This window comes from Furipterus horrens, unplaced genomic scaffold (genome assembly GCF_987537825.1).
Source record: "Furipterus horrens unplaced genomic scaffold, mFurHor1.1.pri manual_scaffold_6, whole genome shotgun sequence".
NCBI classification, from domain to species: Eukaryota; Metazoa; Chordata; class Mammalia; order Chiroptera; family Furipteridae; genus Furipterus; species Furipterus horrens.
The window spans coordinates 448,200-460,823 of record NW_028327176.1 but is presented as its reverse complement, the minus strand read 5'-3'; the positions used below and the strand labels follow the sequence as shown (position 1 = coordinate 460,823).

The 12,624-nt window shown below is 61.9% G+C and overlaps 1 protein-coding gene across 3 annotated transcripts in view; it reads left to right on the top strand.

The window, feature by feature from the left end:
- PXDN (peroxidasin) overlaps positions 1 to 12,624 on the top strand; it is a 58,928-nt gene that overhangs the window by 29,881 nt on the left and 16,423 nt on the right. For all 3 annotated transcript variants that reach the window (XM_090280866.1, XM_090280865.1, XM_090280867.1), the window contains 7 exons: positions 307 to 476; positions 1,781 to 1,898; positions 3,642 to 3,811; positions 7,676 to 7,948; positions 9,188 to 9,304; positions 10,396 to 10,554; positions 11,899 to 12,011. In XM_090280866.1, coding sequence (XP_090136992.1) covers positions 307 to 476; positions 1,781 to 1,898; positions 3,642 to 3,811; positions 7,676 to 7,948; positions 9,188 to 9,304; positions 10,396 to 10,554; positions 11,899 to 12,011 — 1,120 coding nt within the window. The remainder of the gene's footprint in view (positions 1 to 306; positions 477 to 1,780; positions 1,899 to 3,641; positions 3,812 to 7,675; positions 7,949 to 9,187; positions 9,305 to 10,395; positions 10,555 to 11,898; positions 12,012 to 12,624) is intronic.

The following is a 12,624-nucleotide window of genomic DNA, read 5'->3' as shown; positions in this document are numbered from 1 at the left end:
TGGGCAGCGACGCTCACCTGCGCGCAGCATGGCGCAGACGCAGGGCTTCCCGGGTGGAGGGGCCCCACCTGTTCGTGCTGCTGGGGACGGGGGTGTCGCACTTTGCATGCGCCTTCCACGGCAGCGGTCGGGGAAGCTTTCATCTGTGAGACGTGCGGCGTACGGGGGCGCTTTGGAAAGAGACCCCCATCCCAGGACGCGGTCGGCGATCGGGTCCTTCTGGGTGTCAAGAGGGGCACCATGCGCTAGCAGCCGTGGCGTGGGAGCTCAGTGACGGTGACCGTCCGGCGGCCCCGCCCCTCACAGGCGCCTGGACTCGAACGCCCTGCGCTGCGACTGTGAGATCCTGTGGCTGGCGGACCTGCTGAAGACCTACGCCCAGTCTGGGAACGCGCAGGCTGCCGCCACCTGCGAGCATCCGCGCCGCATCCAGGGCCGGTCAGTGGCCACCATCACCCCGGAGGAGCTGGACTGTGGTGAGTGGGCGGGCCGACCCCCAGCGGCCCCGGAGGGACCTGCCGAGCCTCGCGGGTGAGGCCCTGCGCTGTGCATCTGTCAGACGCTCGCTGTGCGTCCCGGGCGGTTGGAGCGCTGCCCATCCACCGAAGGCTGCAGGGCCGGTCCCTGGTGGGGGCGTCCGGGGGCGGCTGGTCGATGTTTCTCTCTGCCTTTCTCTCTGAAGTCAGTGGATATTTCCTTGGGTGAGGACTGAAAGGAGAAAAGCTAACTCGCTGCTAATAAACACGGGTTTTATTTTGAGGATCCCACAAAAAAGATAGCAAAACGAATTTCCGCCGTCGCCCCGTGGCGCCCTCGCAGACAGCCGCGCGTGAGGGGCCCTGGGCCGGGCTGGGCGGCGGCCTCACGCGTGCGTGGCCGAGGGTCGCCCGCCTGACTGCGCCCGCGCGGCTGCACGCACGGCCCCCTTGGCAGAGGCCACGGGAAAGGGCACACCCAAGTCCGACCGCAGGGCAGGGCCCTCCTCAGAAATCCCCGGGTTCAGCCTCCTCTTCACTTCAGCCCTTTTTTTGATGCTAAAGCTAATTTTTCAGTTATTCCTTCAAAACATTATTATGGTTTGTACATATTAAAGGCAAACAGTGAAAATTAAGAACCAATATGGGTACCAAACCCAGTCTCTGCCTGGCACTCGAAAGCTGATTACCGAGACCCAGGGGCTGGTGAGAAGGGGACCAGGTTCCCAGGGGACAGCAGCCTGAGAAGATGGGGGGCTCCCGCCCCTGAGCCCACCCCCCCGTCAGAGCAGGCAGGGAGAGGGGAGGGGGGCGCAGAGGAGCCCCCTCCACGCAGACACGCGCAGCCCCTCCCGGCAGGGACCGCGAGGGCCGGGCTGTGCCCTCTGAAGTGAGTTCCTGGGGTTCTCACACAGCGGAGGCCGCGCTTCCAGACACAGGCAGGGCGGTGGGGGGTCCGTCACGATTCCTAAGTGACCTGCCGAGGACGTCCCCCCGCTGCCCAGCCTGCCCGGTCCAGCTCCCTGCTGTCGAGGCTGCTTAGCAGGAAAGGTCTGTTCTCTGCTTTCACTGGACACAGTTACGCGGGGAGTGTGTGTTCTGCGCGGCGGTCAGGCACCCCTGCCGTCCGGGGCTCCCCGGGGAGCCCGACACTCGGGGACACGGGGAGGAGACTCGCCCGTGGAGAGGCCCGTCCGTGGGGCCTGAACCTCTGTGATGGGCTGTGGACGTGGAGGGCCTGGTGCGGGTCCTGGTTCCCTCTACGGGGTGAGACCCAGAAGGTCCCCGTCTCCTTGTTGGCACAGAAAGGCCCCGGATCACGTCCGAGCCCCAGGACGCCGACGTCACCTCGGGGAACACCGTGTTCTTCACCTGCCGGGCCGAGGGCAACCCCAAACCCGAGATCATCTGGCTGCGGAACAAGTAGGTCAGGTGTTTGGCGGACGGGGCTCCGGGCCTCTACCCGCTGCCGGGGTGTGGCCACCCCGCCCCCCGCGGGCGCATTGGAACCCTTTCTCTGCATCGTTCCTGCTTGGAACCAGTGGCGGGGCTGCACGGGGACGGGCGCGTCCTCCCCGCACAGGCAAGCCAGCCTGGATGACACCCGGCGGCCCCGCTCACGTGCTCCAGGCCCGTGTCCTCAGTGGGGCTGGGAACCGGGGAGACCTGCTTCTCCACCCGCCCCCTCTCTCTGGCCACGGCTGGCGAGTGGTCGCTGGGGCTTTGCCCCCGGAGCTTGGGGACCAGGCCTCACGAGATCGGATCCCAGCTCCTGGGGACAGACTCCCTGGGAGGCGCCGTGGAGCGAACATGGGTGCTGAGCGCCCGTGTGTGTCTGAGGCCTCCCCGCGGCCCGCAGGCACCCGGGTGGGGAGCACAGGCGTGGGCTGGGGGCTGGGTCCGTGGCTCCAGGGCCATGAGGGTCACGCGAATCAAGTCCTCAGGAGGGAATCCCGTGGGGCCACACCATCGTCAGCTCCCACGGTTCTTCGCACGGGGACTGAGGCCACAGCTCGGGAGCAGAACCCACACCGTGGCGGCACTGAGAGTCCCCGCGTCGGTCTCCCAGCTGTGCCGCGTCATGACCCGCCAGGCGGCCTCCGTGGGCACAGGAGACCCGCATCGCCCCCTGACCCGGCCGAACCTGGGGCGTGGGGCTCCCGTGCACACGGGCCTGCGGGGGGGACGGGCAAGGCACAGCGCGCTGGCCCCTGGGGCCGCGGGTGCAGCCTGGACTGGTTGTCGGAGCTGAGCTGGCGCCGGGGTCAGGCCTGGGGCCGTGCGGGCGGCACGTCAGGCGTCCTCGGGTCGTTCCGGGCCGGCGGGGAGGTCAGTGAGATTTCCAGTCCGGGGTGAAGAGCACAGGGTCCTCGGCTGTCCTGAGGGTGGACTGGGACGGCAGCAACGACATGGGGCTCAGCTCCTCACACCTGCACGTGGGAGTTAAGGTCACAAGGCCACGCGTGACAGCTGGCGCCGCCTGGGCCCTGCACCTGCGCGGTCCTGCCTCCCTGGGCGCCGGCCTCGCCTGCTGGCTCAAGGGTTTACGGGCGGGAGCTGGGCCATGTCAGTCAGAGTCTGTTTACGGGGCCAGTGGGCACCGTGGCTTCCCGTCAGCACCCCTGCACACGAGGGCGGAGCCCCCTTGGGGGGCTCGCTGCAGGAGACCAGAGTGTGAGGAGGGGCTGGGCGCACAGGTCGCGTCCTCGACGCGGTGCCTGTAGGGGCCCCCGGCCTCTGAGTGGTGACCGCAGGGAAACGCGCCCACAGCGGTGGCTTTGTGCCACCAGTTTTTGTCGTCCTTTGCTTTTAGTGACATAAGTGTTCCTGCCCCGTCATCTTGAATGAATTTGCCAGACACAGAGGAAAAGTTTTAAAAGACCTTTTTTTCCACTGTGTTCCTCATTTTTCCCGTTGGAATGAGGAAAGCTTCTGAAGGGTCACGGAGTGCACGTGTGAGTGATGAACGGGTAACAGGCTTAGTTAGAGCGGCACCCACACAGGCGCGTCTCCCAGAAATACCGGTTCAGCCGCGCTGTTCGGGAAGGAACGTGCCGGAGGGCAGGCCCGCCCCTCAGGCGCCCGGGATGGGACGCAGGGGCCACGCCGGGCCTTGGTGTCCTCTGCACTTTGAGAATTCGAGGGCCCCGATTTCTGTCTTGGCAGCAACGAGCTGAGCATGAAGGAAGATTCCCGCTTGAACTTGCTGGACGACGGAACACTGATGATCCAGAACACGCAGGAGACGGACCAGGGCGTGTACCAGTGCATGGCCAAGAACGTGGCCGGGGAGGTGAAGACGCAAGAGGTGACCCTCAGGTACTTCGGGTCTCCAGGTACGTGGAGAGACTGCGCACGAGGGTCCCTCCCAGAATGCGCGGCGCCCTCCTCCCCGTCCCCGCTGGCACAACACGAGGGAACACGCCAGGCCCCGCGGCCTTGGAAGCACCGAGTCCCCGGGGGAGCTGTGACCTTTGCTCTGGCCCACGTCAGCCCCTCATCCAGGACGGGCACTCAGAGCGAACCCCGAGCAACTGTCCACGGGACACCTGGAGAGACGTCACTCCCTCTCCTCCGGCCCCTCCCCGTCACGTGGGCCTGAAGGGGCAGCTGCCGGTTGTCCCCATTTGGCAGGGGCGTCTTCATTGTGCTGAGAGTTTGGTTCCTGCCAAAGAAGCCCAAATCTGGGTTTCGATGTAAACTTCACACGTCCAAAATGCCGGTGCCCGATTTGAAGGCTGCCCTGGGCAAGTGGGCGCAGCTGGGGCCCCGAGTCGGGCTGGGCCCTGCCGGGCTGCACCTCACCACCATGTTTAGTCTGAGCGCCTGGGTGGGCGGAGGGCGGGCCTGGGGGGACTCCAGCTCGGGGTCTGAGTGCCACGGGGGGCCCCCGTGGGTCTGCGCTGGCACACCCCGCCCTGGGGACGGCCACCGGGACGCCCACCGCCCCGCGCTTCCTCCGCAAACCACTCTGGCGTCTGGGCTTCCCGGTGCTCGCACCCCCGGCCCCTCTCAGGCGGCGCTGTAAGTGGCTCCTGTGGTGTCTTTGTTTAGATTCTTAGCTCTCAGACCTGGGCTGACATGTGTGCCGCGCGGTACCTCCCAGCGTGCACGGCCCTGTTTCTTAGGGAAGGAGAGTTCCTGGTGTCCAATTTCAGCCCGAAGGGCCGCAGTGGACTCGCCGCTGCGGTCAGAGCCCTGGTCCAGCCCCTGCCCCCGCCCCCTGCGAGTCACGGGAAAAGGCCCTGCAGCTCCGCGGGCCACTGCCTCTGAGCCCAGAGGACGGGAGCTGCCTGCATGAGGACGGGGAAGCCCACAGACAGCGAGTAGCGTCGCCGTCTCACTGGGCCGCAGAGCAAAGGGAAATAACGGGACATCAAGAGCAGGCTCGGGGCAGCGGTCACCTGCCTCAGACGGGAGTGACGAGCTGTCTCTCCGGGAAGTCCTGGTTCTGCCCCGGGAACAGCAGCCTGAGTTAGGGGACCACGCTGACCGTGTCGTTCTGGCTTCCCAATGCACGCATGCAGGGCCCCCCCACCCCCGACCCGTGACGAGGTCACAACAGGGAGGGCCGGGCACGCGGCAGCCGGCGCACCTGGCCCAGGGCTGGCAGGCTGTGCCACACGCCCGGCTGGCCTCCCGCCTCTTCTCCTTAAAGTCTGGGACCTGGGGATGGTTTTACACTTTTATGGGATTGAAAACCCTCAGAGCTTTCAGGACACGTGGTGTTTGAGGATACGTGGTGGTTACATGGAGCCCAGATTTCCATGTCTGTCAATTAAGTTTCATTGGAACATAACCACACGCGGGCTCTGGCGAGTGGTCTGTGGCTGGTTTTTGCTGCCGCGCAGAGTTGAGCAGCCGCAGAGGCTGCAATGCCCCAAATGTGGGCTCGCTGGTCCTTCCCAGGGGCCTCTGCCAGCGCCGTTCCCACGCTGCGGTGACGGTTTCCAGCCACTACAGCAGCTGACGTGTGAGCCCCCGGGAGCCATAAACGGCTCGGTGAAATTTCTCTGTTTCAAAACTCTGTTATTAGGGGCATATGAGTTTATAATTTTTATCGTCCGTCTGCATTAAGCTTCGATCATTAACACGTCCACCTGTTCGCGCTTGTGGCCTCAGCGTCACCTGGGCTTCGCAGGGATACAGCCGGCCTTGCGCACACTTGGCTCTGAACCTGTGTTCGCACACGTTGGCGGTTTACTGCAAACAGCGCAGAGCCGGTGGAAACGAGAACTCAGGTGGACATTTTCTTAGAATGTTAGCACTCTCCTTAGATTTATCAATTCTGCGTCTTATTTTGGACTATTTATCTAACTTTTTCTGTTTCTTGCCTTGTTTTGGAATGATTGTTTTTCATCTTCCGTTGCCCAGTTCTGGTTTAGAAGTCACACGTTATTTGTTTTCTTCCAGTAGAGTCTAGAAAAATTTAAATGCGTTTTTAAGTTACATAATCTGTTGTTACTCTCCTTACCTGTGTCTCCAAAATGCAAGCACCCCCTTTGTGTTTTCACCTATAAACGGTCATTATTCTTTTGTCCTTGATGTCTGGCTGCACCCATGGTTTCAGCCACGTCTGACTCTCCTTCTTCCTGCATCTGAGCTCTGGCTTTGGGGTCCCCAGCCTGCTGCCTGACATGGGGTGACTCAGGCAGCAGACCCGTGTGAGGACCAGCTTTCGTTAACAAAGCCTCAAATGAGACTCATTCCTCCCTCCTTCTCGGCTCTGCTGCCGGGGGAGGGGCGGAAGCTGACTTCTCTCTCCATCTTGCCCTTGCCGCGGGGGTGGCACTTGGGGGACCCAGCAGTGCAGGGTGTTCCAGCTGCCCCTCCGCCGCCGTCCGGCCTTCGTGCCCCGCGAGGACAGTAAAATGGCAGGGCTCTGCACGGGCCCCGCAGGTGCGTCTGGCTCCGGTGATCTTCTCGCTGCTCTCGGGGAGGCCGTCTCTGTCCTTCCTGTGGTTTGTTGCTTCTTAGGTATTTCACGCACAAGACTTAAACGTAAACGTAAAATTATGTGGAGGAGGCTCTCTCCTGTCTCTTCCCCTCAGCCATTTCAGTCCTGCGTCCGTCCCCATGTCCCCGAGTCACTCATTCCTCTTCTTCCTTCGTCCTCCCGGGGACACCATCGGCACCGCCGTGCCCTGGAGGCCTTCCCTTCGGCACGTGAGGCTTTCCTGCTGTTTTCCTGTGTAGAGCCGCGTCGGGCCCCGTTATTCCAATGGAACACCACCTACTTGATAGGTTCCCTTTGGGAGAACATTGAGGTGTTTTTCCAAACCTTTTGATGTCACAGACCATGTCCCCTTTATCCAGAACAACCAGACGCTGTTTGAAAGGAAGAAATTGGGGAACTTTTTTCAGAAAGGCTACTCAACATCCTGCAGCCAACGGTGTGACCGTTCATCGCAGAAAGTGACTCAGTGTAGCCTCGCCCTTTATAAACAAGTTAGGAAAAAATATTTTGTTTGTAGCTTTTTTGGATTCCAGAATTATGGATGAGGGTTGTTGGTCCAGAGAAATAACGTAACAATTAAAAAAAAACAACCTCTTACGTCCAGGTCACTTTTCATGCTTGTAGAACATTCTGGGGTGAGTTCCAAGCAGGGTAATTCTGGGGAGAGGGTGTTTGGATTTTCGGTTTTGATATTTGAGGCCACGTCGCTCACCAGGGGGGCCGTGGTGTTCACGGTGCTGACCTGGGAGAGGCGTTTCTGCCCAGGCTCACTCGTCACACGCACCAATGAGTGTGTGTGTTTTTCTAGATTTAGAGGCTGAAAGATATTACCTCAGTGCGATTTTCATTTGTGAGTGGAACTTATTCTTCTATGTGTTCTAAAGATACTTTAAAAACACTGTTTTATGCCAGTCAGAACTGCGAGCGAGGCTGAACAAGACCTATCACGCTTAGGGAAGGGGCAGGTGCCGGCCCCCAGCTTCCAGTCCACGACAGAGGAGAGCCGGCTGTCCCCGGCCTCCCTGGTCGCCGACTGCTCGCTGGCCTCAGGCAGGGGGCCATTTTTATTTGCCGTGCATTTCTTTAAAAAAACAAAGAAGACAGGAGAGTATCCCCTTACGTTGGTTTTCCTCATTTAGAGGTCAGTAGAATTGTAAACAGCATGGAAACAGGAAAACTCAAAAGCAAAAACTTCTGCCAAACTCGAGGCAGAGAATTCAGAACCGGTGTTTCCTCGTGACAGCGCGACCCACGTTTGTGATCCAGCCGCAGAACACGGAGGTGCTGGTCGGGGAGAGCGTCACCCTGGAGTGCAGCGCCACCGGCCACCCCCTGCCCCAGATCACCTGGACCAGAGGGGACCGGACGCCCCTGCCCGCGGACCCCCGCGTGAGCATCACGCCCTCGGGCGGCCTATACATCCAGAACGTCGCGCAGGAGGACAGCGGGGAGTACACCTGCTTCGCGTCCAACAGCATCGGCAGCATCCACGCCATGGCCTTCATCATCGTCCAGGGTGAGAGTCCGCGAGCCGGGGACTCCGCAGCTCCCCGAGGGCCCCGGCGCGCCCCCGCCAAACGCACAGCGGGGCAGGGTCCCCTTGTCCCCAGAACTCCCTTCCTTCTTACCCGTCGCACTTAACACCGCCGTCCGACGGTCACATGCAGCCGAAGCTTCAGGAGGACGGGGGCTGCGGTGTCTGCCTGCTATCCACACACCCAGAGCACTGGCGTGTGCAAGCCATGGGCAGACACGTGGCGTGTGCGTGTGTGCACAGGCATGTTGATTTTGGAGTTTCCTGGGGTTGATTCTTGGGCACAGGAGGCCCTGAGTTCGCATAGTTTAAGACGTGTGCTCCATCTTTCCAAATTTCTTGCTTGACTCTGTCATGCGTTTATTAGTTTTTCAGTAAATTGCGAAGTGGGACCTTTGTCAAAGGCTTAGGACAGCGGTTCTCAACCTGTGGGTCGTGACCCCTTTGGGGGTCGAACAACCCTTGCACAGGGGTCGCCTTAAGACCATCGGAAAAAACATATATAATTATATATTGTTTTTGTGATTAATCACTAGGCTTTAATTATGTTCAATTTGTAACAATGAAAATACATCCTGCATATCAGATATTTACATTACGACTCATAACAGTAGCAACATTACAGTTACGCAGTAGCAACGAGTATAATTTTATGGTCGGGGGTCCCCACAATGTGAGGAACTGTATTGAAGGGTCGTGGCGTCAGGGAGGGTGAGAACCACTGGCTTAGGATGATGCAGAAATGCAAACGCCCCTGGCTTCACGGCCTCTCCCTGCCTCCCCGGAAGCCCCTTCCCGACGTGTGTGAATCCATCCGCTCTCTCTGCGCAGGCAGCTCGGTGGCACTTGGCGTAGTCCCTCCCTCGTCATCGTGACTTTTATAAACGGAATCACACTGGGCACACGGTTCTGTAACACCCCCCTCAGCAGTGATAATGACGAACTCCTGCCACTGTGCCCAGTTGCTCCTTGATGACACTACCCACTTGCAAGTCCTGGCGGGTCGCAGTCCTCGCCGGCCTGGCGGCTGCGTGGCACCCACTGGGTACTTCTGCGCCTCGCCCTGTGGCTCTGCGCTTCCCTTGCGTCTCACCTTCCGCGTCTTCCTCGGCTTCTGCTCCCCGTGGCGGGGGTCCTGTCCCCCAGGGCGCCAGTCTGTGCAGTGTCCTCAGCGAAGCTGTCTCTTTAATGTCACCTTCCCCGTGGTTTCCCCCCCCGCAGCGCTTCCTCAGTTCACTGTGACCCCCCAGGACAGAGTTGTGATCGAGGGTCAGACGGTCGATTTCCAGTGTGAGGCCAAGGGCTACCCGCAGCCTGTCATCGCCTGGACGAAAGGAGGTACGGCACCCGCCTGGCCCCTGGCCCTGTCACCTTCTCCCGTCCTTGGGACACAAACTCCAAAACCAGCCCTGTCTTTCCGCGGACCCCAAACCTCAGGCTTCCGGCGGGACCGAGCGATGAGGGAGCCTGACGTGGCCAGGTGCTGAGAGGGACAGGTGTCTGCTGCCCTGGCCCCAGGCCACCGCACGCACAGCGCAGATCTGTCTTTGCTGAAGGGCCGTGGGCGTGGGCTGCGCCCAGTAGCCCATGTCTTGCCTTAACGCCCACCCGATGCGGATGGAACGGGATTTATAACTTGTAAGATGAACTTCAGAAAACCAGCTGTGCAGTGTGTGCTTTTTTAGGCACCTTTTACTCTCAGTGTGATTCCCGGAGTTGAGTGCTGGCCACGCTGGTTCTCTGCATGGCCCGGCCCTCTGTCCCCTGCAGGGCAGCCCGGGCCCCGCGCCCTGGGAAGTCACAGACTTTCTCCCGGGGTGGTGGGGTGGGGGAGGGCCGCTGCCGGCGCTGCTGCCCATCGGCATCCTGCCCGGGACTCAGCTGGGTGACCTTGAGAACCAGCTGATGACCCGCTTCCCTCCCTGCTTCCCCCGAGGGGCCTGTCCCGGGATTCTCTGGGCCTCCCTGCCCTCAGCCCAACCCCAGGGGAAGCTGTCGGGGCCTCCCTGGGGGCACCCCTTGCCGCTGAGACTCCCTAGTCCCCTGCCCTCGGCCCTGTCACACACAGCGTGGGGGCGGCCCCTCCCAGAACCCCGAGTGCACATGGGTGCCACCCGAGTCCCTGCTGTCACAGCTCCTGCTGACGTAGCTCTTGGCTCGGCCCCGATCCTTCCGGGGACTCGCGTGGGGACAGGGCGTGTGCTGTTCGGCCCTGACCTGGCTGCACACGGCTTGTGCCACCACATTGCGCGGCAGGGGACCGGCACCTGCTGGTCAAGGGACCACATGCTGACCCGAGGGCCGGACAGTGAGCCCGGCCCCATCGGGCAAAGACCGGGCTCTGCGGCCCTCCCGCTTCCGCAGCTGACCCGTCACTAACGTCACGCCCACGAGCCCCCAGGACTGACCCCGGCCTCCACGCCCTGCAGGGGGCCAGCTGTCTGTGGACAGGCGACACCTGGTGCTGTCGTCGGGGACCCTCAGGATCTCGGGTGTGGCCCTCCACGACCAGGGCCAGTACGAATGCCAGGCTGTGAACATCATCGGCTCCCAGAGGGTCCTGGCGCACCTGACGGTCCAGCCCCGAGGTGACAGCGGTGGGGACACGGCCGGGGGGGCGCAGCGGCTGCATGTCGGGGTGCAGCCCCGAGGAAAGGGGGGCAGGGCCAGGGTCACAGTACAGTTGCGTGTCGGGGTGCAGCCCCAAGGAACGGGGGGGCATAGTGGCTGTGTTGGGGTGCAGCCCTGAGGAATAGGGGGGCATGGCCGGAGACACAGTGGGTGCATGTCGGGGTGCAGCCCCGAGGAACGGGGGGGCATGGCCTTGAGGCACAGCAGCTCTGTGTTGGGGTACAGCCCTGAGGTACTGGGGGGCACAGCCTGGGGACGCAGTGGGTGCATGTCAGGGTGAAGCCCTGAGGTCCTGGGGGCGCAGCGGCTGTGTGTCGGGGTACAGCCCCGAAGAACAGGGGGGCATGGCTGGGGGCACAGCGGGTGCGTGTCGGGGTGCAGCCCTGATGTACTGGGGGGCGCAGCCTGAGGTTGCAGCGGCTGTGTCCGGAGGCCCCGCCTCCTGCTCCAGTGCTCACGTCGCTGCTAATGACTGAGAGCCGACGCCTCCTGTTTTGAGTCACTGTCCCTTGTCCTTCTGTCCCCGAGGTGCCCACGCTGTCACTTGCTGTGTCTTGCACCTCAGTCTGCGATAATGTTGGTTTTGTGACATCACTTGTCCTGAGCTCTGACTGGCCGACTGGCCATTGGCTGATAACATCACTGTAAAGAAGGGTCCTTCCATGGCAGCCTTCTCTGGGCCGCTGAAGCAGCGCCGGGTCTGGGAGCCCCGATCAGACCCTGGGGGCGTGGCTGTGTCCCCATGTGCCCCCCGAGCACTCCGAGGTCCCCTGGGTCCTCTGCACTCAGAAGGGCCCGGTCACCCCGTGTCTCTAGAAAGACGGGCAGGCGTCTGCAGGGGCCACGGCTGCAGAGCTGACCTGCAGATGCAGGACGTGGGTCCCGGGTCTCACCTGCGGGCTTGCTGGCCCCGGGTTTGCGGGTTTGCCCCTGCCGGTCCTGACCTGCCAGGACTCCGGGCAGTCTGTTGGGTGAGAACATGGGAGAGGGTCCCTGAAAGGCCACCAGGCCCCTTGAGAAAAGCTCCCTCTCAACCCCGGGGTCCTTCCCAGTCACCAAGGCTCGGGTCCTGGGGCCGCTGGGCCTTCGGCTCCCAGCCCAGCAGACAGGAGCTCCTTCGGGCTTGCGGTCTGCCTGTCACGGGGCACGCCTCGGTGCCCTCCAGCTCCTGCCCTCCGTGCGGACTCCACTGGGAGGAGACAGGCCAGCTGGCCAAGAGTCTTCAGTGCATGGGCCTGCCATGGCGAAGGCAGGGGCTGGGGTTCCCCACGATGGTCAGCTGCGTGTCCCTTACCTTCCAGTCACCCCGGTCTTCAGCAGCACCCCCGGTGACCAGACGGTGGAGGTGGGCAGCAGCGTGCAACTGCCCTGTAGCTCCCAGGGGGAGCCGGAGCCAGCCATCACCTGGAATAAGGTGCCGCTGCAGGCAGGGGGGTGCGGGGAGGGCAGGGGGTGGGGGAAGGGTGGAGACTCCTGCGGGGGGAGGCGAGGTGTAGCTGCTGCCTCCCCTGCTTCTGCAGACTCCCCATAGCGAGGAAAACCCAAACTGCAGGCCTGAGCCAAAGACTGCTGGTATCCTCAGTAATAAAAACGAAACGAGACCCATAGACTCGGAATGGTCTCCTCATGTCCTCCCAGTGACAATAGAAAAAGATCTCGTTAGACCCTTAATCCCGTAATCAGTTGAGAAGGTATTTTGTCATTTTATTTTCCTATTGTTTATATAAAGCCGACGTAAACAATGTTAAACAGAGTTCAAACCCACAAACAAGTGCTTTGACACGGGGTGTGTCCCAGAGGACGGGGTGACTGACCTAGGAAGGAACCGCGTGTTCTCGGACGGAGGAGCTCCATCCTCTCCCGCCGCCCCCCTTGGCCTGGACAGCGCTGTCCTTCCCGGTGGGACTCAGGCATCCTCTTCCGGGAGACGGTGCCAGCGCCTTCTCACTGCCGGTCTCCTCCCCGTGGGTGACCTTGGGTCCCCACCCCTGATCCTGGATGCCCACGAGGGTGGCTTGCGTCTGGCT